This window comes from Limanda limanda, chromosome 10 (genome assembly GCF_963576545.1).
Source record: "Limanda limanda chromosome 10, fLimLim1.1, whole genome shotgun sequence".
Taxonomy (NCBI): domain Eukaryota; kingdom Metazoa; phylum Chordata; class Actinopteri; order Pleuronectiformes; family Pleuronectidae; genus Limanda; species Limanda limanda.
Window position 1 is genome coordinate 10932493 of NC_083645.1, and position 25950 is coordinate 10958442.

Below are 25950 nucleotides of genomic sequence, written 5' to 3' on the forward strand. Positions count from 1 at the left end.
CAATTAAAACAATTAAAGGTTCACAAAACTAACTACTCAGAAAAACTAGCTAATTAAAGCAATAATGTGTACATCTTCAACATCTACTTGTGTGTGTAAGATTTAGGTGAAAGGGATCTATTGGCAAAAATGGTAAAATAATCCTAGTGATGTTTCCACTAGTGTGTTGGATCTAAATTGTACAAATTGTTGCTTTCTTTACCCTTATACTATATTTACATCGGGAACGGGTCCTCTCTACGGAGGCCGCCATGTTATTAACAGTAGCCCATACTGGGCAAAACTAAGGTTTTGAGTTATTATGAAAACTGAAGGCTATCACAGGTACTTTCATGTTTGGAAGGGGAGGTGAAGGGAGGGGTATTCAGCTGCAACATGTAACTTCACCACTAGAGGTCACTAAATTCTACACACTGACCCTCTAAGTTGATCATAATTATTTCATGTGTTACTACCTGAAGAAATTCTTCAAAGTTTGTCCAGACATTTTCTTTTTTCATATTACTGCTGGTTTATTGCTACTGATGATTTCACACGGAAAGTTTTAAAATAACTATTTAACTGCTGTTTATACTTCAGAGGAATGCTTAAACTAAAAATAAATCTTTAAATTGTTTGAACTGGTCAAATGTGTTATGTGTGTTTAATCCTTATATAAAAAAAAATGCAACTTCACATCATATAAATGTATCTGATAGAAACAGGCTTAATTTTGTTTTGAAATGGAGTGATGGGAAGTCTTCAGAAGCATGAAATTAAAAACGATAAAATACAGCACTTGAGTAACTGTACTTACTGTACAGGATTAGCGGAAATAAAACCCACACAGCACTGCTATTATCTTAAATCCTTTAATATATGAAAGAGGCATATTTTAACACAATATACAGTGTAACAGACCATGTCCCACAGTTTTCATTTACATTTCTTTACAAGGCTGCCCGTCAGAGGACGGGTCGCGACTGAAACAACTGATCGACAGTACGGTTTTGTTTGTTGTGTTCTGCTGCAATCGAGACACAACTGGAAACAGACTGTTAATTAAACTCAGAAAGAAAAAAAAAAAAACTTGTTTGTGTTGCCCAGCTGAACAAAGATATTCAGAATAATTTCTGTGAGCCTAAGAGATCACTATCTACTGTATCTGTATCCATATTCTTCAACTGGGAGCCAATGTGTACCAGTCAACAACTCAATATGATCACAAACAAATCAGTTCTCCTGCTTCTTTGTGCTCTGATGTGACCGGCGTCTGAACAGGCAGGAACGGTTGAGTGATGTGCTGCTCACCTTTGTAAGAACTATTTGACAGAGACATAAGCAGACCCCGAAAGCTTAGACAGGATCACAGGACGGTGTTGCATGAATATAAGGGAAATAAAGTTAAATCCTTCATAAATGCATATGTAGAGTTGTATATAGTGATTTGTGATCAGACTTAGAAAATCATCCACAGCCACTGAAGAGACATAAAAGCCAAACCAAACAAAGAGTTTGCGATTGCATATAAAACATAGGTCTGAGCACACACACACGCCTGGAAACAGAAGAAATGGAATGCTCATTTGCTTTTTTGCTAACGAAACAATTAAAAAAAGATGAGGACACCAGAGTAACATTGAAAACAAAATAGGCAAGTTTTAATTCACATTACTAAACTTCACTGGTTTTGTGCATTGCGTGCATGTGAGGGTAAAGATTAAGACTTCTTGCTGTAGTAGGTCCATGCTGATACAGACTTATACATTCATGTTATGCATAAGGCTCCTCAGGAATGATTTAACTGCCCAGAGGGACAGCAGAAAAAAATGAAAGAGGTTGTTTTGTGATTGCGAGGCTGTTATGATAAAGTACAAAGCACAATTAGCATTGTTCGCCCCCCCCCCCCCTGCATTGGAGGAATACAAGCAGCCGAAGCTGCTAAAACCAAACAAACTCCAGCGAGTCACCTTTGTAGAGTCTGCATAAAGAAAGTCCTGCCATCCTGCAGATTATTATGGCACTTTAGTCCTCATTACCAAGGTGACTTTCTGATTATTGGCAGATCCATCTAGACACGGCGGAGGCTGCGGAAAGTCGGTGCTTTTTTGTTTTAGAGCTGCAGCAGAACTGACACCCGTGGCCTCCATCTGCCCCAGCCAGACCCGCGGCATCACTCAAAAAGGCAGCGGCTGCTCTGTTAACGTCACGTACGACACCAGTCTCCTTGCATGCATGACCAGAGTTTGCTCTTTATTTATGAAGGGAAGGGGTGTTTCAGACCCTGAGAAAACATTTTCCCTTGAGGGCGATTTAGAAGAAAACGATGGGAACACTTAACAGATTAACTGATCAAATCCACTAATTCATTAAAATTAGAAAAAAGAAAGGTGATGAAAAAATGCTTCCGGTTTCATCCTCGTACATTTTACAGGACAATCGAGACAAATTAAAGTAAAGCAATGTCACTTCAGGGAACTTTGGGTGAGGATTAACTCGCCGTAAGTTGTGTTTTATCCTGTAAATGTTTCTACATTGGAGCTGAAAGAAAAAAGACTAAAGAGAAAACGTGTTCTGCTTTCAGATTGCTACAGGCGCTGTGTTTAAAAATACATCAAAATGACAGCCTAGGAGATATGTGCAGTCAGATCAGGTAGTGGTTTGGAAGCGGGAGCATGGGGAGCGAGAGCAACATGTGACATGTAATGTACACACAGCGGGAAATCGTCAGTGGCTGAAGGAAATGACAGAGCAGTTAGAGGTTTTGGTGTAATGTCAGAAAATAGCAATTCTGCTCATCTCTCATCTTGTGTGCGCTTCATTTCAAAACATGTGTTTCAGTAAATCTCACCTGAAACCCACCTGTGCGATAGAATAATGCTTGTGAAAAAATAAAAAAAATTGACGTATAAAATGATCAAGTGAACCCAGTTATACCTGCATTCTGTGAGGAGCACGGACGAGATGAAAAGCTGTAGCTTGACGTGTGAGACAAGAGTTTGGTTTTTTGTATAAGATGAAAAACAAACGGCAATGTGGGCTGAGTGTAAACGAAGAAAAAGAGAATAAAAAAATCTGAATTTTCCCTCAGCCTGGAAACAACATGACAACATGGCAGATTGTTCAAATGCCAAAATCAGGTGAGACTTGTTATTTTCCTGGTTAATGCACTAAGTTATCAATAATCTAGTCAAAGTAAAAGCAGCATTCATGTTATATTGACACTGATGCTAACATCAAAAAGGTAACAGCATGTATTTACTATTCTATTTAAAAAAAATAGGCCAAACTATAGACAAGACAATGAATTAAAGATAAAAGCAATGTGTTAGCATTTGCAATTTTTTGTTTGATTTCTCATTTCAACTGGCACTTGCCACATAAAAAGGGACAATTAATTCACATTTTGGCTGTGCAGAAATGCTGTTTGTTAATGTGGATTAGGAGTTCCTAATCAAGTATGAATTGCAGCCAGATAAAATCTTGGCAGTTAGCTTGTGACCAGCTGAGATTATTTGGTCTTCGTTTGGACTGCTAACAACATCACAGATAAGAAGATGATGTGCAGTTCCCTGATGGATCAGACTTTAAAACAGGCGCCTGTTGAAGTCAAACAATAAACCTGGGATACAAGTCTCTCTACGAAAGGAAAGGATGAATAAAGGACGTATTCAAAGAACAGAAACGAATATTTACATAATGCAGAAGACAAGATATAAATGTAAGACAAGTGTGGTAACAAAGTCAAGTAAAAAAGGCCCCAAACCAGCAATCCCATGTGCCTGAGGGATGCTCAGATAAACAACAAACTCCGTCATTAAGTTTTTTCCCCCCACTCTTTAGCATATAACCTACAATCCTAACCCCACCAGGCCATCCATAATACAATCTAATATCCTTCAGTAAATCATCAGATAATACAGTTACTGCAGGGCAAACAGGGTGGCTGTCGAAGAACTGTTAGTGTTATTCTGCTATAAGTTAGTGTAATTTTAACAGACATAGATAGATATGCTTTTTACCGGTGGCAGAAAGCATAATAGAGTCAAGGCCTCAAGTGTTTGTACGTTTGCACATGATTTTGTTCTGCAGGCACTGAGCTTCAGCATATTGAAGTATCCGCTTTGATAAAAGTAGGTTAACATCAACGTTGACAGATTGTGTTGGAAGATATAACCCTTTTAGCACAAAGCTCCCAGGTTTAGCAGTAAACGGTAATTGGATGGTTGTACATCAAGTAAAAAAGAAAATCCTGCTACCCAGGTACATGGTATGCATTTCTCCATGTCGACGGTCGAGATGTGGAACAAAGTCTTTAAGACTGATGAAACAAAAATCAATCCACTGATGAATTCTGGGGGAAAAGATGAACAGCTCATTATCAAAGCTTCATGTGTCGAACATGGAGCTGGTTGTGTTCGGGCTCAGACATGTTTGGCTGCTGGTGGAACTGGCATTTACTGATGATTCCACTGATAACAGAAGCAACAGGATAAATGCAGGTGAACAGGATCATCCCGAGAGCTCAGATTCAGTCTCACACATTAAAACCCGTTGGACGACATGCAATTAGTCAGCAGGACCACGATACTCAACATATAACCAGGGCAACCAGAGCCTTTTCGGGTGAAGGGCTGAGTCAGTCACCTGATCTCAGTCTGACTGAGCAACAGTCGACTTGGTGAATATTAAAGACCGAGCCGACGGAGGCAGCAGCGAGGGAGGGAGTCACCAGGGATGATACAAAGTGGCTGCTGATGTCTGTGGGCCGTAGACTTCAGACAGTCACTGGCTGCCCACGGTTTTAAGCAAAACATTAAATATGATAATTCTGTTTGACTTCATGTGTCCAATTATTTTTGAAGCCCTGAAATTTGGGCACGACGTGTTAAAAGGGTTAAATCTCCCACACAGTTCCTTCTATGTTGACTTTAAACTACTGAAATCAAAGCTGAGACTTGGCACTTTAATGTAGAGCCTTCTATATTTGAGTTCAAATTGAATGTGCTGAAGCTCAGATCCTGAAGTGTGTGTACAATCACTTTGAGTCTTGACTGAGTTCTTTCGGCCAGACCCTGAGGTATTGTGGGGCGGGGGTGCAGAGAATCATGTACAGAACAGAAAAGACACAAACATGTCATTGAGAATTAATGGCACTTTTTTTATATATATATACAGTTAGAATTTAAATCTCTTGAAACGCTGAAGCTGGAGACATGACCAGCCAGTGTTCAGAGTCTTCTCAGTGGTCATTAAAAAGGTCACAATTGGGAAATGTAACACGCAACAGAATCCATGTGTTTGTTGGCCAGCTGGCCGGCTGCCCCCCCGCCATCCCCTGCAGCAGGAAGTCGGGATAATCGTGTAAAAAAAACTCTGCTGTTTTTATATGAGATACTCAACCCCTCGCTGGGTGGGACTGTGGCTCTGTGACAAAGTTACTCTTGACCAAAGAGATTGAGACTTGTCGTCCCTTTTCCTTTGTTTTTCATTTGTCGTCTCTTACTTTCATCCATGGCTTTCAATCTCCCAGCTGACAGGAGTCCTTGTGCATCTGTGCCCCATAAATACACTGGTCTAAATAACAAAATCAAGAGGAAAAAGCAAACATAATGGAAACTATCTCTGAAGTAGGCAAGGCGGTCCTCTGTTTATTTGGGTTAGAATCCCTGCTTAGTGGTAAACAAAGTGTTGACGGTTTTGGTTTGCGTGGGATATTTTCTCCCTTTAACCATTCAAGTGTCATCGTTACACAGAAAAGTAAACGCTCAGTGACAGTTTGTCTGTAAGTGTGTGTGTGCTGCTGAGCTCAGTTGGAAAGTGGACCGGGCTCATGGCTCTCCGTCCTCAGCTGGACGGGAACTGTTAGTGTGCTGTGTTGACCTGGGGTGGGCCTGGGGGGGGGGCTCCCTCACCTCACCTCTCCTGTCACCAGTTGGCTTTGACGGCATTGACGTCGCTCACTAGGTTTTGAGCAAGGCAGATACCAAAAATCTGGGGAGGGAGCCACACAGGACGTTAGAACAGGAAGGGACATCAGAACACAACACAATTTATTTCAACCATTTTAAAAAAGGACCAGACTGCTGTAGTGCAGTGATTTGATTGATGTTGCCTTTTCTCACCACTAGGCAGCAGTGATGACACAAAATCAAAAACAATCTACATTTTCTGTTTTAAATAAACATGTGATTTTAAAATGAACAAAGTGTACTCGTATTAATATTTCCAGGTATAATAATCTACAATGATTCCTTACCTGCAAAAGTGCAACACCAACAAAGACTCCAGCTACAATGATCAGGTTGTCCTGAAGCCACTTCTCAAACTGTCCCACACAGCCCTTGGTGTAGATATATTTCTGCCGATCCAGCTCCTTTTCAGAAACAAAGTACAGACACAATAAAATTATGACTTCATAAATTGTTTATTAGTAATCATTAGATCCATGAGCTCCGAGATAGGACACTTTAGCATGAGTGAAATATCAGACTCTGACCTGCCTGACCTTTAACTAATCCTGGACAAAATAAAAATACACAGCGTTTTGCCCGCTGACTCCATCGCTGAGGAGGGCAGAAGGAAAGAGTGACAGTCGTTCTTAGATGTCCGTGTCTGGACATCATGGAGGATAAGAAGGCAGTGTATTCAGTCTTCTCTGCGGACACTGGGACTGAACAAACAGGCAGAAGCTGTTTCCTGTTACCGGACAGATGGCTGTTTGCGTTGGCAGATTCAGCCGATGATGTATGTGCTCCGTTCAGAGATGCAAATAAAAAGGTGTAAATTAGAGCTGCAAAGACACTGACAAGGGGAGAATTAGACTGGGTGTGAACAAGACGACACAGTGCTGTCTTTGTTACTCTTCAAGACGAGTCAACGAGGCAAACCCTTTGTTGTATCGCAAAACCTGAAGGCTATCTTTCAACCAATGGGATGTAAAGGGAGCCCACTGGCAGCCAATAAAAAAAAAATACAGGAAACACAAGGTTGTTCTGGCTGTGAACTTCCTCACAAGCTATTTCAGCCCTCTGCCTTTGTTGTGCTGCTGTCCTCCCCAGGTCTCCTGCTCTTCCTGTTTCTCATCCTGCCATCCATGAAAAAGGGCTGCACAGGAACTCGGTGCATATCACTGATGGGCATAGTGTCAACAGCCATGGCGCCAGCACAAGAGCACGCAGAGAGAAAATGAATTCATAACAACTCCGTGGCAGGTGGTTCAGTGTATTGCAGTGTGCCTAGCAACAGCAGTATTTCTGACTGCAGTGCAGTGAGTTGTAACCACCACACCCACACACAGAGGAAAAGGGAACGGACTGGCATAACCCACTGAGTTGCCAATTACAGAGTGTAGTAAGGCTGCTCTCTCTGCTAAAACTGGAGCCTAATTATCCCCGTTAGAAGAACAATCTGTTATTAAGGCAAGAAGTATGCAGAGGAGTCTGCACGCTGCTTAACCCTTCACAGACTGCTGTGTCCGCAAACTGTTTCCAGATATACACGTATTTAAAAAAGAAGAAAAAAGGACTATACTTCATATGTCTTTATCAAGCATGATGGATGGACCAATGACAGGAATCCTGAAGTTAAATTCAATACCTTTAAGACCTTTTTTAAACACCAAAATCACTGCAACACTGAGCTCTAACCATTTCATCGGGGACAAACCTTGAACTTCCTTCTATTAAATACATATATTGATTTTGAGATTGCAAAACTTAAGAATCTAGATTGCAATAACCTTTATGGAACACTGTATCAACACAGCAGAATTCAGATATGCTGGGAGGTGGGCCTAACTCAAAGAGGAAAGTAATAACAGTAACACGCTCACTAACACAGGTATTAACATAAATCTCAGAGGTCTTAGCATTCTTTACTCTCTCTCCCATTCACTCTCTGCTACATTTGGCCGAACAAATGAGGCTGTTTGAAAACAAAATACTGCTCAGAATCGCATCGTCAGCATGATATTGGCCAGGTGGGTTTCTAAAGCGGTGAAAAGCAACTCAGCCATTACAAGTGGCCTCCTATGGCTGCAGTATATTAAAATAACAGCTGACAAAAGCCACACATACATACTTATGAAACTGAGAATTTAACTAAATGTACTCAGTAAAACATTAAACTAAGATAATGGGAACATGTCACAGACACAACTCACTTTGTGGGGGTAGGGCCCACCTCCATTCAAAAACCCATCGGGATTCATGACATGAGACTCAACTCTGTTCAAAGCCGGTCCTGACCTCCCTGGGGCCCTGAAGCGAAAGTCCGTAAAGGGGCCTCTCCGACCTGACCCCGGAGCCATGTAAACCATTTGCCATTGTCCCAGTCACACCTGAGGCCCCAGAGCTCCCACTACAATCCTCCCTCTTTTAAAACTGTTGGCTCCATCAGTAAACCTGAGGCATAAACAACATTGACCTTTTTATTTTTCCTACTTGTAAGTAGTAAGTGGCATCTGATACCCTTGAAGGTGTTGTAAAAATCTATATAAAATTATTATTGAATAAAACATTCTATACAAAACTAAGATAATATTGACATTTGTAAAATTAAAAATTGTAGAAAAAACAAAATGTAGAAAAAGCTCAAATATAACAGAGCTTTGGCTCTGCAGCCTGAAGATTAACACCAACACATTCAGTGTCTCCTCCACTGTAAAACTCATTGCACCTGAAAATTATAGATAACCCACTATTATTAATTCACTGGACCCATTCAAGCTGGCTCACCAGGATTTTATTAAGTACATTCGTCAAATATAAAAAAGTTGGCCGAGTCCTTTAGCTTGTATTTCGGAGAGATGTGCAGCCATGTGGCCCAGTATGCCTAGCTGATCAACATTTAAAATTCGATGTTTAATCAATAGTCAATGTCAAGTAATTACCTATGGCCTATGCAGAGTACCATCATGGACACACACTGTCTGCAGTGGTTCACACAGAAGCTGCAGCCTGATGGCACAGGTTTGTTTCGGTGAGTCAATATTCAAGCTGCATTTTATGAACACCGTTGGCCAGTTATAAAACATAATGAACTGTTGCACTTTTGTCATTCACAAAGTCACAGAACTGACCTGGAAGTGGTTGAAAGCAAAAAACAGACGAAGAGATGCACTGCCCAGTTAAGTTAAGCCATTTTCAGACATGACGTCTGGGTAAAGTCCGGAGGATATGCGGAGTCCAGTGCATGTCTGAGAGCAGGTTTAGTGAGAGACAGACATGAGACAGATGCAAATCAACTTAATGGTACTGTTATTTGCTGACATAAAAAAAGAGAACAAGTTTACCGATTGCTGTCTCTGCAACTCCTTTCTGTGATGTCTTTATTGTCTTTGCGACCAGAAGGACAGTTCTGCTTTTCTCCCTCTTCCAAGCTGTAAACACTGACACCTGCTTTGGCACGAGTGTGTGGGGCCGCCTGGCTCTGATTCAGTGGCTTTGTATTCCATGTGTAGTACAATCAAGAATCTGCAGCGGGTGTCTGATTTTGTCAAATTAACTGAATGCTATATAATTTATGTGTCTGACTTCTGGACCAGCTTGTTCTGCTCTGTGCAGTTTAATGCAGCTGCACAGAAGTCTGCAAAGCTTTACATTATAAAAAAATTCACATTGGAAAAACATGCTATGAATATTGAAAATGTAGTTACAAAATGTTAAACCTTGTAAAATAGAAATTAAGTTGTTTGAATACTTTTTGAGGGATTTAATTGTCACTAAACTGATTTACTACCTTCTTTTGAAGGTCATGCAGAGACCCTGGAGAACCAATCAAGACCAATAGAAATGAAGCCGATTGCAACTCCAACCGAACAACTGCTGAGATCACCTCAATCAAGCAGGTTTGCAGCTTGTCAGTCAACTCTGCCTCAGGAGTAATTCCACTCAGGAGCATCGCGTCAGTCTAACCAGGAAGGCTGGCATTGGCTGCCAATCATGCCTTAGACGACTGCCCTTGACCGTACCATAAATAAGAACTGGTTCTCCGTAACCAGCTAGAATCGTATAAGTCTTTTTATATTTAGATATATATGGAATATATTCTGAAGGACAAGATTAGATATAGCATGAAAACAGAATAGCAATAGGTAAAGAGAGACCTGTTGATACTTACCAATTGAAGCCGAACATCATAACCACACTGCGTGTTGATTACATCCTCCTGTAAAAAGAACAACACAAAAATGTGAAGTACTCTATAAATAGGGGATCATTTATATGTCTGAGTGACATTAGGAGAAATTTAAATAACTACCGGTAATTACTTATTTCTTAAAGAAAGAAATGTTGCAGTTGTCTCCTAGATTATTTATTAAAATCCTGATTTTTCTCATTGCCGAGTGACTTACTGCGGGGTCTTTAACACAACAGGAAAAGGGGACTCCACAGCGCTCCCTGCTGGGGTTCGGCTCAGTGCAGTTGAAGTAGATGTTGAGGTTCCAGTCGTCGGGCCCGTGAGCTCCGCAGCATGACCACTGAGACAGCAGCAGCAACAACACCAGATTAAACTGCCAGCTTTGACTAACGGACACATTTATTTCCTCTGATCTGGTCTTAAAACAGCTCTACAGAGTCTGGCTCAGGTTAGCTGGGGCGGGTGGCAAACTACAGACAGACAGACTCAAATGGTAAGACAACAGCGGATCTAATTAGCTCTACAGTGCGACACGACAGAGCCCAGCATTTTCACATTGGAGCCAATTATCGAAAGCATTTCATTCATATAATTGGATAATCATTTGAAGGAAATGAAATCACATTAAACATGAGATTTACTGCACAGCTGCTGACTCATTCTCCTCTCAGCCCAGCGCTGAGCAGATTCAACATCAGCTTTTAAACACATACACAACTAAAAATGTATAGAGAAGGCAGTGACTTCTTACAGCCTGGAAACATGAGCCAGTGACACACAAGTTTCAATCAGTTAGTGTGGACTCACATATTCCTGGGCAAAGTCAATGAGATTCTGTAAGTCGATGTCATCTCGGTAGGCCTTCACATTATTGTTGATGAAAAAGTTGAGCTGGTCTTTGATCCAGTCCTTAAAGACGAAGGCGAGGATCCCCGCAGTCAGCTCCAAGAAGAAGATCAGACCAAGGAACACAGAAAACTGAAAAAGTATAAGACACACGTCAGAGTAAATACGCAAACACAAAATGTCACAATTCAAACATCTGTGTATCATGTGTTGTAAATTGTGGTGGCCCTTAGAGCTCATTGCAATAAACACAAGAAAACACATGCAAATAAACACAATACATGCAAATGGAGATAACGTTTTCATCATTTTGACAACACATGTGCCACAAATATAAAATGCACTGCAAGTACTCACAATACAACAAACTACTCACAACATTAACAAATCCTTGCAACACAACAAAATACATGCAACATAACAAAGAGTTTCCAAGGGACACTTACAAGTGATAAAGATTGTTGTGGTGTTATTTGTTGTGAGTATTTTGGTTGTGTTGTTAGTACTTGATCATGTTGTGAATTGTATTGTTGTGAGTATATGCAGTGTTGTCTATATTTGGTAGTGTTGTGAGTGTTTGCGGTGTGTTTTTCTATTGCTGTGCACGTGTTGTCAAATTATTGAAGACACACTCTTTTTGAGCTCTCAGGGCCAGAACAACCCTAACCCTAACCCATTTTTTTTCCTCGTATTTCTTGGAAAAGGACCACAACTCTCATGTGTCCCTGTGCAGGTCTGGTGGTAAGATTGGTCCTGATTTGCTGAGTAAGAGCGTGGCAACATTCAGCGCAGTCCCAGAGGTACCCTTATGTCATCCCTTTACAGTAAATGTAGGAGGAGACAGGGATTATGATAAATGCACAAAAGCCACATTAGCAGCTCACCCTGACGCCTGACTTATTGCTGCTAATGGACATGGGCTGGGGTTAATAGCTACTCAGAATCACAGCCTGCAACAAGGCTAGTTTGACTGTGTCACTCATATGTTCTCATGCTCATCAATACAGCTGAACACAAAGAAAAGTCCTAAAATGGTGAGGTCATGGCTTTGAAACAATGCTGAGCTTCTTTCAAATCCAAAATCAAAAAGTTGCCACTGAAGAAAACATTGGTTGACACCAGTATGGGAATATTTGTATGGCCAATAAGGACTACATAAGTGGCTCTGGTTATTAGTGAAAAAGGAGTAGGTTTAGTAATCAAATAACATGCAATCACCCATAACATTTGGCTTGAGTGAATCAAAACTGACAGCCTCAGCTCTGGTGTGAACTGCAGATCTAAAAAGGGTGTGGGGTGGTTAAAATGGAGTCTGTGCAGAGAGAATCAGGAGCTGGCTTACAAATTTAAGCAAGAGGGTGTTCTCTCTGAGGGCTCCAATACAGCCAGCAAAGCCCAGGACGAACATGACCCCTCCCACAACGATGAAGAGCCACACAGGGTCGAAACCCCCTAGATCCGTGATGGACGACAGATTGGACAGCACGCCCTGAGGGAGAGGAGAAAAGACAAGAGGCAGGGGTTTAAATTCTGACTATAATATTTCCACAATCAATCCTCATCATCTCTTTTACGAGGTCTCGTGAAAATCACTCATTTTTAAGCTTTGAAAAGAGTTTGGTGTCAAAGTAAGAAGTGAAGTAATGACACACCCAAGAGACCAACTGGGGTCGCAGATACAGAAATGTAACGGAATCTATTGAAATACAATAGTGTCGTTGGATTTGACTGGTATTTATCAAATGTGTTGCTTTCTAAATAAAACAACAAACCCCACATGGTGCTATCTTATCAGTTTATCTACAACACAGCTTCACTCTCCGGTAGATCACTGTCCAGCCAACAAAATAAGTCACTTTTATCAGGGGACAGAAATGTTCACAGCAGACATCTGTCCTTCCTGTCCGGCCCCACGGCCCCCGAGGACACAGTGTATACACGAACATGTTTTCCTGTCAGCCTCTGGTCTGCATCATGCCTTACACTGACAGACATGCTTTATCTGAAAGAACGGCCCTTTCTCAATCTGTATTACACTTTGAAGACAGTGACTCAGCTTAATGGAAAATGCTTTTATCATGTATGCTATGTCAATATTTAAAGTTTCAAATTCAAAAGTAATCTTTGTGAGATAACAGCTCCTGCGTCACACCGCTCTGAATGCCAAACTCCCAATTTTTGTTTTTACATTTACGACAAGCTGATATCAGCACAGATTTGTTCATACAGTCATCCGCTCCGAGCACAGCTTGTTCTCCCAAAATAGGGGACTTGAGGAGTTTTATATGGATTGTGTGTACTCCTGCAAACAAACAGTCACATTTTACTGGCAACTTTAGTTTTTGGATTAAATGTCAGCAGTCGTTTTCCACTTGAACATTTTGGTACTTTTCCAAAAAGTACAGTGATTAAAAAGGGCATATACAGAAACACTTTCATATAAGGATTGTGACGGGAACAAATCCACACAATAAGCAGGTAATGGGCGTAATTATTTACCCAACACAGACATCCTGCTGTAATCTTTGTTGCTGGGGATGTTCATGCATCCCAGGGTTTCCCCCAGAAAACTTGCTAAGCCTGGTGGTAGGGCTGCTAGAAGGCACCCGCGGGGGGGGGGGTGTTGAGTCGGATTTTGAGCTGGACACCATTGTTTCTTATACTCTAAACATGTTGCACTTTGTTTAATATGCACACCTAACTTTTTTATTTTGATAAGGGGTTAAATAGGCCCGCCAGGCCTATACAGCACTGGGGGAAACCCTGCATCCCACTCTCATATTCTTAGATCAGATTCGGGCTTAAACATATACAGATGGATTTAAGAAGTTATTATTCGCAATCAGTTATGTTTTGTTTCTTAGATTTACGGTTTGCTTTCAGAACCTCCGTACCAGTAAAGAGGATGAGGCGCTGCTACAAAGCACTGGTTTTGCTGTCGGTTTTTAAGAAGCACTGAGCTCAAATTGCCTGTTTCAGTCAGAGGCTTAAATGAGGGGCTGTGTAACAGGCAATTTTAGACAAATATAGACTTTGTTGATCTTTTTTTTGAATTTCTGGAGTTTCAGAGTAAAAATATAGAGCTGGAAATGTGCGTAATAGGTCACCTTTACTTTCACTGTGTAGTGTAACATGAGGAGCATTGTTTGTGGGTCTAAAAGCTTGTTCAAATATAATAGGTGTTCCAATTCCTGGGTGGTCTCTCAGAATCTCTCACCTAAAGGGAACCTACCATTTATTGTTTGTAAATGTGGGCCCCTGCTCTCCGTTCTGGCATACTGTTTATTTTTCACATATAGTGCAGGTCAAAATAAAACTTGCATCTAAAGCCCAACCAGCTGAAGTCTCATACTGCTTAACTTAAGCTGCTCTGCACTGAGCTGAGGAACAACTGCAGGACAATACCGCATTCTTGTGTTTTTATGGCACTGGTGGAGAATATACCTCCTTTATTTGAATTTAAGCATGAGGCCCTGAAACAATAATGTGGTCGGGCTGCACGCAGCAGGGTTGAAACTAATCAGCTGAGTCACTGAGACCCAAACTCGCCATTGTGTCTTTCCAGTACCCGCTATTCATCATTTGGCAAAATCCTTTTAAATTATTCACTCTGTTCCACAAAGGTACTCCGGTGCAGGTCTATTTGCGGAGTTCATGACCAGATGTTACTAATGAGTCCAAGCTTCTGCAGAATTTACTGAACTGAATGGGGCATTTTCTAGCTAATGAATCAACAAATTGACTGTAAAATCTGTTGGAAGAAATGTTGAAAAACAACCTCTTATAAGCACATGACACCTGACATTTGTGGCTTGCACTGTGGGAAATAAATAGAATCTGAAGGTCCAGTTCATTTATTCTGTTCTAGTACCTGTTCCATTTTTTTAACGGATGGGCTCCAGCAACATTGTTAATTTCCAAAGGTGTCTATGGCCTGGTGCACACTAGAGGATTTTTTAACTCGTAACCGATCTTAATAACGACCAGAGGACATATTTTACAGATTTTTTAACATAATAATCGCAAGAACGCACACACTCTACGATTTGGCCAGAAAATAACAAAATGGAGGAGGACTGACGTTGTCAGCTGGCTACACTTGTATGTGCGCTGTCCAGTTGGTGGTGATTCCAAGGTCAGCTTGCTGTCATTGGCGATTGATGGTTTCTGTAGGAGCCAATTACGGTAACTAGATCAGGGCGGCTTCGACTCCATCAGTAGCATTAAGATTATTTTGTAAATCCCTCAGACTTCAGGAACATTTGAGCAGATATTCAGCACCGACTGGCCTCCGGTCAGGAACGCAAATGTCGGATGGGGCGAATTGGCTCAAAAGTCGGCCCAACTATCCTCTAGAGTGCAGCAGCCAGAAGACGTGTTTACAGGATTGTTATTAGTAAATACTCATTCTTCGTCTTCATATTTCTACTCCACTTCTGTCAAACTCTCCGCTCCCACCTAAACTCCCTCAGCTCGTTTCGGCCAGGACGGTGGAAAAATTTGAGCTATGCTGTTGAGCCAGTCATGTTGTACTTCACCAGTGTGTGTTTATGTGTGCATGTGTTTGTACTTACCTTCTCCGCCCATGCCCAAAAGCCTATGCATAAGAATGCTGCGCCTAGTAACTGTAAAACAAAGCAGAGAGAAGAGGATCTTCTGTCACATAAAAAGCGGCCATAACCATTAGTTATGAGACTATTTTACATCTTGCCAGTTTCAAGTATCTCAAAATGTCACTATATTTCTTCAGTATTTGTTTAAAAGCATGAATACTTGAGATCTAATGAGCATCAAAGACAGACAAAAACCTCTGACGTGACAGATCAAATATAAACACAAACGTTTAATTTAAAAAAAAGAAAGAAAAAAGACTGAGGGTGCGATTCAGTCGTTCTAGGTTTAAAGGGGTGTCTCCATGGAAACACAACAGTCTACAGTAATTTGTTTTTTTAAACTCTGATTGATCAACAGTAATCCATGACATCACCTTTTCCCAATACATCCTTGCCCAAAGCAAAAACAAGATAATTCCGAACACAAATACAAAGATCTTCTAAATCAATATAACCTCCAAGTACTCTTCTAAACCTGGCAGTTTAAAGTGAGCCCATGTAGAACTCCTTTTACTTTTCGGAAGAAAAATAGCTTCAGAGCTTTTAAACAATAGTGAATTCTCAAAAGACTTATGTCTCTTAAACTAGCTGTGAACAGAGGGACTCATTACATTTGCCAGTTATTGCAGGTTTAAGTCATTGCACTGGGCTGCGTAAGAGTATGTGTTAAAAGGTGAATCCCTCCTGTATTAGTCTCCCATCAAAGGGAGGAATGATTATAGGGCTCAGCCTAAAACAAGCCACATAAGAAGAACTTCAGAAAGTACAGGGTGACCACAGCACTGGACCACCAAAAGTTAAAAAAAAAACACTAAATGAAAAAAAATACAGCAGAGAGGAATCGAGATTATATTAGACTACGTGTCAGTAAAGATCGAAAGTTTCTTAGCTGCCAAAAAATGTAATTTGTAAGAGATTTGGTAGAGTAATGCACTTAGCTGAAGGACATAACAATGAAAATTACATTGAAATTGAGTTAAATCACACTGCTGCGAAGTTGATTAAATAAAGCAAGAAAAGCAAAGGAAACCTGTCAATGCCGAACAGGACCCACAGTGTGATAATAACAACAGCAGCAGCAGTCACTGGGAGGGGGTGCTGCTGCTGCCGAGTTGACTTGGCAGTTATGCAAGCAGTTCTATGGAAGGGTGTGGTGGCTTCGGCTTGAAAGTGACGCGAAGGTAAGCAGCTGGAGATCAGTCAGAGGAGATTAAACTGACAGGGCGAGAGTAATAAACCATTGAGCCTCTCACTCAAAATACTCTACATAATTACCGAGAGCACAAAAAATCATGACAGAGAAAACAACTCTCAGTTTACAGCATGAAGACCACAATTGTACAGCTCCACCTCAAGTATATTGTTACAGAAAGTCTTTCTAGATGCTGTATTTTGTTGTTTTAACCGTAAAGACGTGTTCATTCAGTTGTTTATTTTGGAAGACGTAGACGGGGTTGTTGCTAAGCTGCATTCTGTATGTTCAAGCTAGTTTCTAATATTTTTTTCACACCATTCAAATCAATGACAGACAGCTAAACAAAACACACATCTCTTTATATAAAGCAGTACAGTTCAACAGTGGCCTCCACATATTTCTGAGATCATACCGTTGAAGAGGCATTAGAAGGGATTTGTTGCAGGACTGTTGTATTTATACAGCATAAGATAGGCGTTTCTAATAAAGTGACAAGTGCACAGATGTATTGTATATTCAAAGGAGTGAACAGTTATTCATTACTTTTTTAAGGATAGTTATTGACTATTTGTAAGCCTGTGCGAACCAGTGAAGTTGAGGGAAATACAATCACATGTTCCCTTTTGTTGCAGAGTTCTGCAAAACATTTTTGACATAAAATGTTATAACTTGGTCATTTTATTCTAGCAGACATTTGTTAAATTGCGCCATGACTAGTTTGATCTTGACATATGACTCCTAAATTCTAATCAGTTTAGTCCAAGCAAACAATTGTACAAAGGAAATCCCCTCGAGTTCATGAGAAACTGATGGACAGACAGTCGGGCAGACAAAATTCCAAAAACATCGTGCCTCTAATCATGGATGTCACCAGCGAGAAGGTACAATTTATGTTATATTGGTTTTCTAATGGCTATATGGGCAAACCAACCTTGGTAAAAAAAAACAATTTCAAATATTTGGATTTTAAAAGGCGAGGGAAACATTTCTGCAATCAACTCTTTGCTGCACTGTGTTGTCGGTTTGTTAAGTCACTGCTAAATATATAAATCGGACTGCGATGACAGTCTGGTTTGGACAATTTTTACTGTCACTGAATAAAGCGTCCCAAATCCTTGTGTGTCATATACTAGGGTGTGACCTTTTGCTGAGATTAGTGACTTGCTTCAAGGCTCGGAACTTTCTAAGAACAAAGCCCATGAAGGAGCGCCCTCGGTCTAACCTGAAGGCAAAACTCTGCAATCCTGCCTCACTGACACAAAAAATCTATGTTGAATCAAAGTGGTCATTTCATGAGAAAGATTCCTTGAGGTTGCCACCAGGACGCTGCCCTTTTCAACAAAACACATTTGTATGAGCTCCATATCACAAAAAAGAAGGTTATGATTTTCCGATATAAAATGTATTCTTTTCTGAAGGTTGACACTTTCCGCCTATGTGGCTGATGTTCTTCCTGTCTCGCTTCCATTTGTCTGTCCTCTACAGGAAATCAGTCAGTTGAGGAAACTCGAAAGAATATCTGGCACACACAGAACTCATTTCCTAAATACAAATATCTCTCAATATAAAACAGAAGATCAATTAAAACTTTCCTAATTAGCTAGAAATGATTAAGAATAGCTTGGCGTACGAACATTATGATGGAGTTCTCATTTCTAATGATACCCGAGCACTTGGCAGATAAAAAGAACACAACCCTCAAGCCACAATGACTGATGTCATGTGTCCTATGGTGCTTTATCGTGTAGTAGTTCATGTAAATTACAGGCACTTAAAATAAATATTACAACCACTTCAGGCTAATTGCTCAAATCATCAATTACACGATGCCCTGATGATTGACTAAAGAATCTTCCCCTCGCTCTCCCTATCTCTCCATCTCTCCATCTTCCCTCTGCAGCGGATTATCAAATAGGAGAAAGAAAAAAATTGCCTCATTACTCTGTGGGCTTCTAAAATAAAACACCAGCCAGTCAGCAGAACAGTACTTTGGTTATATGGCCAATTTTGTATTTTTTTCTGGTCAAAAGTACATAAAAGCACATCAAGTGCCATCGCTATAGTTTCAGATGACCTCTTAGGCAGCATTAAATGAGACATGTAGGTTTCCATGCCTGGCTGAGAGCCTATCAATCTGGTTTACTATCTCTTTTTCAGTCTTGGAATATTTCCATCAATTTTATTTATGAAATACAGAATAACTAAACATGTCCAGAGATGAGATAATGAAAAATCAAGACTGAACCTAAGAACATTTTAAGGTTCTATAATGTAAGAATGTGAAAAAATGTTTTTAATCCATTTGAAATGCCAACATATTACCAGTGAGTAATACGATTACAAAAAACTAGAGCAAAACAACCCTCCCCAACTTTCTTGGTTGCCTACAAACTTTAACAAAATTCCCAGTGTGCCCGTCATCAAGGGCGTGTATGAGAGTGGACTCTATTTGTGTTCCAGCATCAAGTACATCACCGCCACCAATAGATGGTAGATACGCTACGGTCTCTTATCAGCAGTCCTAGTTAGTTCCATTCAAAGCTCTATGTGTTCTGGAGACGACTGAAGTCTAGACTGCTCTTTCTTCTACTAGTAATCCTTAAATTGGGGTAATCCAAGCAGCATACATGACTGAATCTCATTCCCAGTCTGACCATCACGTTATTGTTTTTTGAGTCCAACTAAAGCATGCAGGCAAGCGTTAGAAACTGGAAGCTGAGTGCACTGGAGTCATGAAAAACAAGGGTTGTTTGAGCGTTGCGTATGTAAAGTCACCATTATGTTAAACCACATAATGTGTGTGTTTTAAAGGCCTATCTGCAAACACAGTTTCCTTCGTGGGACAATATGGTTTGGCTTCAAGTGTATTTAATGAATGAGTACACTGAGATTGAACTGAACCTGCCTTTGTGTCATGCTTGTTAGTTTTTCCGCAGTATAATGTGGGCAGTCAGAGTCAAATTCAGGTCAGTTGGTGGCATGGAAAAACAGATTGTGCCACTGCTACTCTGAGACAAAAAGAGAGTGAAAATGTAACAAATTAAATTTGACAAACATTCTACACTCATCCGTGCTCAGAGGACATCTCTTTTGTTTGTGCTTTTTAAAAGCCCGCTAGGGTTTGTTTACTTAAATCTCACCTGCCAGTAATTTGTTTCCTATTCCTCTGTGTATCTTTATCCTACTATCAAATCCCTGTGCCTTTATCGCTGTTCTTAAGCCAATAAGCAAATAACAATGGCTGGACTTGGAGGTCCTTGTGTCTGCCTTGTTATTTAAATCAGTCTGCTCAGATAATTTCACTGTCAAGTACTGCTGTTAAATGTGTATTTCCCAGTCCAGAGCAAAGGGTTCTTCTACTCGTGGACACAGTGATTATCAACACATGAGAAGATGCCTTTTAAGCCAGCTGATCCCATTAACCTTAACTAACTAGCAGACAAACCAAGCTTCACGCTGCCTGAACACGCACATGCACACGCACACACACACGGTATGGACTTACTCAAGTGAGACTGCCCTTTCAATGACTCCCTAAAAAGCTGAATATCTAATGTGTCCCATTGTGTGAATGCAGTCATTCTTGATGATACGATAACAACAAAATGTGTAGCTCGTCTGACTCAAGAGCAAAGTATCACTTCCACAGATTTTTGCATTCACACTTCTCTGTGCTTGATAGTGCAAAATCAATGAATCTATTTGGCTGATTAATTGCAGCAATGCTACAAGAGTCTGAAATTGGATTCAAGTCCCAAATGTATCTGACTGGAATGGACTAACTACGTCTATAATCGTGAAAAAGTTAGATCCTGTCTCTGCTATTATCTTGTAGCCAGAGACCCAACTGAGAGGGACTGCAGTTGACTCATGGTATCGGAGCACAAATCAGAACAAATCAGAAAAGAAAAATCTTTTAGTGAGTGGACTTTGCCTCCCTGTTCACATTTGATTTTATCTGTGGTAGACGGCAAATACTACTGAACAGAAAAACATACACATTCATCCTCAGACTAACCGCCAGAAGATAGAAAATAGCTGTTATTTCGTGTCTCGGCATGTATATGTTTACTCAGTGGGGACAGGGGCAACTGTACACCTGCTTATTTGTGCTATTATCCAATCACGAAGCAGAGCGGTGCTTAGAAATATGTAGATACAGTTTAATTGGCCAATGTTCACATCAAACATGTGAATGGAGAAAATCATAGGATCTTAGTGCCTTTGACAGGGGCATGATTGCTGAAGCCAGAAGGGCTGGTTTGAGTACGTCACATTCACATTGTCATGCACAATAGCCTCTTGATTTTAGTCAGAATGGTGTGAAATACAAAAGACGTCCATTGGGCGGGACTTCTACAGATGGAAACGCCTTGCTGATGAGAAAGTTCAGAATAGTTGGAGCTGATAGGCTGTGGTTAGTCAGAAAACCACTCTTTACAACTGTGGTGAGCAGCAAAGCATCTCAACTTGGACAACATGTCAAACCTCGAGGTGGACGGTCTACAACAGCAGACGACCACATCATGTCCCACTGCTGTCAGCCAGGAGCAGAAATCTGCAGCAGCCAGGTTTAAGACTGAAAAACAGAACCTGGTCTGATGAATCTCTGTTTTATAAAGTATGACTGGACACAACCAAATAGTGGGAGAACGTTTTCTTGTCTCACTTTGGGCCCTTAACACCAATCAATCATGGTCAATCAATCATGGCTGACCATGCTCATCCCTTCATGGCCACAATTCACCGTCATCTAATGAATACCTTAAGGTGGATAATGCTCCCTGTCCAAAAAAGTAAAAGTTGTCTCAAACTGCTTTCACAAGACAGTGAGATGAGTGAACTTCGGGGGCCTGCTCAGCTACCAGACCTGAATCCAATAAAACACCTTTGGGATATGATAGAACAGAGATTGGCAGCATGAATCTGCAGCCTACAAATCTGCAGGAAAGATGTGAAGCAGAATCTCAAAGGAAAGTTTCCAACATCATGCGGAATCCATGTCATAAATAATTCAGGTGGTTTTTAGAGCAAAGGAAGGTCCTACTCAGTCTTAGTATGGTGTTCCTTATAAAGTAATATGTGAGTGTGCATCAGCTGCGCTGTGGAGGATTGTCATGTTATTTGCTGGGGACACAACAATTATTTATGAGTTAACCTGATGAATATTTTCTTAAGTAATCAATTTGTCAAGATATTTTGTCGGAAAAATAGTGACAATGCTCATGCGATTTCCCAGAGCCGGAGGACACATACTGGTGATTATTTGCTCCATCTAACCAATGACCCAAACACCAGAAGATATTTAATTTACTTTCCCTTTTGATGAGCAAAGACATTTAATGCTCACAGATTAAAAGCAGGCAAAGTTTTAGGATCAGTGATTGAATTTTCTTGCAAATAATTACAAAACCTAATTGGTTAACTGATTAAGTGATTAATCAAGTAACAGTTTCAGCTCTACCAAACACATATACAATTTTGAGTTCATAAGCATGCTCACATCGACAAGTATGACAACATGTAATGCACCTTAAGTACCTGGACAGTGTACTCTGAACAGTCAAAAAGTAATTCTTAATGTTAGACCATTCTCTCCCTAAATGGCTCGTCAGAGGAAGGACAGGGACCACCGATGAGTTTTCAAACTTGTGGAAATGTTCACAAGTTGTGACTCGTTTACTTATGTTTTGTGTTCATTGTTTCTGAATCCTGAGCTCCAGATGAAGGAAGCAATATGCAGTACAATGGGTATGATGATCCTCTAAATAAACGGTTTGGTTTTGATTCTTTCTGTTTCAATGTGTGTGTGCGTGCATGTTTGGGAGGAAGAGTGAGAGGAGGCAACTGTAGCGGTGGAAGTGGGTGGGGTTGTGTGTCTCACGGTTGTGTCGTCCTATTTTGCAATGCAAGATCATGGATGCTAGAATCTAAGTTTAGATCTCCGTTAAGGAATCGTTACAGCCCTACTCTGTCCACATCATACTACAGCAAATGCGTCCTCAAAAGGCTGCATTCACACTGGGTTTTCTGCTGCTCTCTACCTGTGATGCGTTCCACCAACGCCTATTGGGTGCCAAATGCGAACAGACATTTGAAGCTGTAGCTGGCTAATAACAGACAAGCTGCATCCAACCAACTCAGCAACTTGGTTACAGCTTAACAAGCTTTTAATTACAGCACGCAGAGCATCCAAACATTTCAGCAGCTCAGGCAGAAAATGTGATTAATTAAATGGATGTGAGGAATTTGTCTATTCTGAGGACGAGAGAAGGTTGGTTGTTCTTGGGTGAGAATGTCTGGCTGTCAACAGCGTGTCCGGGCGCCGGAAGAATTCACACAGAAGCAGAGCATTAAGTTTTATTGCCCTATTTTGTTCACAATATTTAGGGTCCTACAAGCATTCTGTCTCAATTTGGGCAGCATTTCCAAGCCTGACAAGATCACTAGAGGAAAGACAAATGGGGTGATCTGTGGAGAGTAGACCCCATCTCTTTCTATTCCAGCAACGCACTGGCTTGTCTGTCATATCCAGTTTCACAGCACACAGACAAGAGGAGAACATCTTTTAGTGATTATTAACGGAAACATCCAGCGAGCTGGAACTTGTTTCACAGAGAGCTCAGACACAGGACTGTTAGCTCGGCCTGAGTGTCTGAAGAGACCCAATGAGTCAAACCCAACACTACAGCCCTATGACTCAATGTTTCCTGGTTTATTTCTCAATCCAACTAAATTACAGAGTGCTTTTTCAATTGTAAGGGAAATTATTAAATTAATCTGGGAATTTTTCATTTAATAAAAAACGAGAAACTCTGGCTTGTGGCATGTTTTGCAATTCATATTACCTCACATGTCACAGGTATGGTGTAATGCTCCCATGTTGTGAAATGGAGGAATAGGGTGGTGGTGACGAAAGGAGAGCGAGTTTCATGTGGATTAGACGAAACAAGAATACGAGGCGAGAAAATGCAGGATCACACCCTATGCTCCCCCCAATCTTTGTTCTCACCACCCCCTCTTTGTGTGTTTGTGGGTGTGTGAGTGAAGGGAAACAATGGTTTCCCACAGAGCCTGAACACTATGGTTGTGGACAGAGTGAAAGGGGTGCTTGGGAAGAGGAGGGCTGGGTGGTATTCAGGCCCGTGTGGCTTTTTCCTTCAGGCAGTGTGTGGGTAGCCCCTCAGAGGCAGACAGACACGCCATCGCTCTACCCGCAAACATTGTACTACACCAGTTGCACAGAGGCAACGCAGATGGGCGAGCAGGGAGGGGAGAGGGAGACCAGACAGAAGAACTTTTCAGACTGAGGGTGGGAGAAGAACGATGGAGGGCGCATTGTAAAGGAGACGTGGTCTCACTTGCCACTGGCCTAACAATGCAGAGGAGTCTCCTGCCTTTTCTCTGACTCAAACACAATGGTACCACTGCTTAGTGCCGGGTCAAAGTGAGGAGGGGAACCAACATGAGCCCAACTTTAGTCCCTGGCTACTTTGTGGGTCCACCAAACAGAGAGATTACCAAACTATAAGCAAAGAGATTAATTTACTCTTCGAAAAAACTGGATCAGCCAGTAATATCATATGGGCTGGACATGTTTACATTGTACTCATCACCATTAGTCACTTCAGGAGTTTCGCAAGAGAAAAGTTTCCCACCAACAGAAAAAGACTTACTCACATAAATGGAGCGACTCAATTTTATTATTTTGTCATATATTTATAGTCTATAAAAGTTATGGCAACAATGTTTTTAGCTTTAGTGCTAATTTTGATGACTCTTTAGCTACTTTCCTGCACGAAAAATCCATTAGGTGACGACCTCTTAGTCAATGAACCTATTGTTATGCAATTTAAAACAAATAAACAACTATCCACAACAACTACAACAACACATGGCAGAAGCATGGCTAATTTCAAACTTAACTAGATGTTTGAACTGGTGTTTACCATTAAAAACAGTGCTATATCGTGGTTTACTCTTGTTTACTTTGTCCACAGCGACGATGTGAACGTTAAGCTAACTCCCAGAATCTTTCAACATACTTTTAATGAGCCACATTCCCTTTATTTGGTTTAACACCACACAGTGACTGGAGTTACTTACCCAGAAGAGAATGTTGAATCCGAATAAGAAGTATTTCACACAGCAGCTGACCTCGGACCCTTTTAAATGTTGGTGTTTGTTTCTGCTCATTCTTCCAGGGATAGTGGTGGCTAACAGCTAAGCTAGGTAACTAACTACGAGGACTGGTACTTCGGGGGCTCGGTGGCCAAAGCTGCGGGGGTTGAACTGGTGAAGCCGATGCTTGTCGGCTCCATTAGCTAAACGACGTCGAGTGCAGCCGCCGGGACAGCAGACAGGGAACCAAACACATGAGGCTGGTGGGCTTCTCCTCGCTCTCACAGTTAGCTCGCTAGGCCAGCTAACTCACAACTTCTCTGGTTAGCATCCGCGGCTAACAACAACAAATCCGGGGACACTTTGAGGCTCGTTCATCTGCAGTTCAGGCGATGCTCGAGTGGCCTGGCGTCACTTCGGCGGCGGAGCAGGATGAGGCCGAGGGCTCTTCACCTAATCGTCTTCCTCATTATCAGTGCTGCGGGTGCCTCGTCGCTGGGAATCCTCATCCTTGTTGTTTTGGGCTGTAAAACAAGCCCCTGCTGTCAAAGAGGAAACCACTGCGGAGCTTCTCGCCCTTTTCACCTCAAGAGCGGCACCTGGTGTCCCAGTGAGGGCCCTCACCTCCCGGGCCCTCAGCCCGGGGACCGGTCCTGTTTGTGTTCACCTTCAACTCGTGTTGTGGAACTCAGGTTGATCTCTGCACCAGGATCTGTCAAGGTTCAAGATCTGAAAAACTAAGAAGAACACAACAACAACTTTATTTCAACACATGGGTCCCAGATTAATGTTTCCCCCATCCACACTGAATGAGTTAAAGGAGTAAATTCTTTATATTAGGGTCTAATTTAGGGGAAAATAATACAATAAAAACAATAGCAACAATTATTGCAATATAAGTTTGCAACGATAGCAATACAACAAAGGACATATATTTGTATAAATATACATAAATATATTGATTTATAAAGGCATTGTGCACTGTGAGGAGATATAACAAATAATTGTTCAACCTTAGATTAGTTAAATCCGATGCCCTTAAAGAAGTCTTTA

General features: G+C 41.1%; 1 protein-coding gene across 3 annotated transcripts; it reads right to left on the reverse strand.

The window, feature by feature from the left end:
* Positions 1-837: 837 nt before the first annotated feature.
* tspan17 (tetraspanin 17) lies at positions 838-25492 on the reverse strand. Of its 3 annotated transcripts, XR_009680741.1 has the most exons (9): positions 24883-25492; positions 15543-15593; positions 12311-12457; positions 10930-11100; positions 10337-10462; positions 10102-10149; positions 9275-9423; positions 9062-9178; positions 6287-6355 (listed from the first exon to the last, which is right to left on the reverse strand). XR_009680741.1 is itself a non-coding variant. In XM_061078982.1 (8 exons), the coding sequence occupies exons 1-8, from the start codon at positions 24970-24972 to the stop codon at positions 5908-5910; spliced, it is 816 nt and encodes a 271-aa protein (XP_060934965.1). In that variant the 5' UTR covers positions 24973-25492; the 3' UTR covers positions 838-5907. The 3 variants fall into 3 exon arrangements, 2 of the variants coding, with proteins under 2 accessions (XP_060934965.1, XP_060934968.1); XM_061078982.1 differs by lacking the exons at positions 9062-9178; positions 9275-9423 and adding an exon at positions 838-5973 and having other exon boundaries at positions 6239-6355; XM_061078985.1 differs by lacking the exon at positions 9275-9423.
* Positions 25493-25950: the final 458 nt, after the last annotated feature.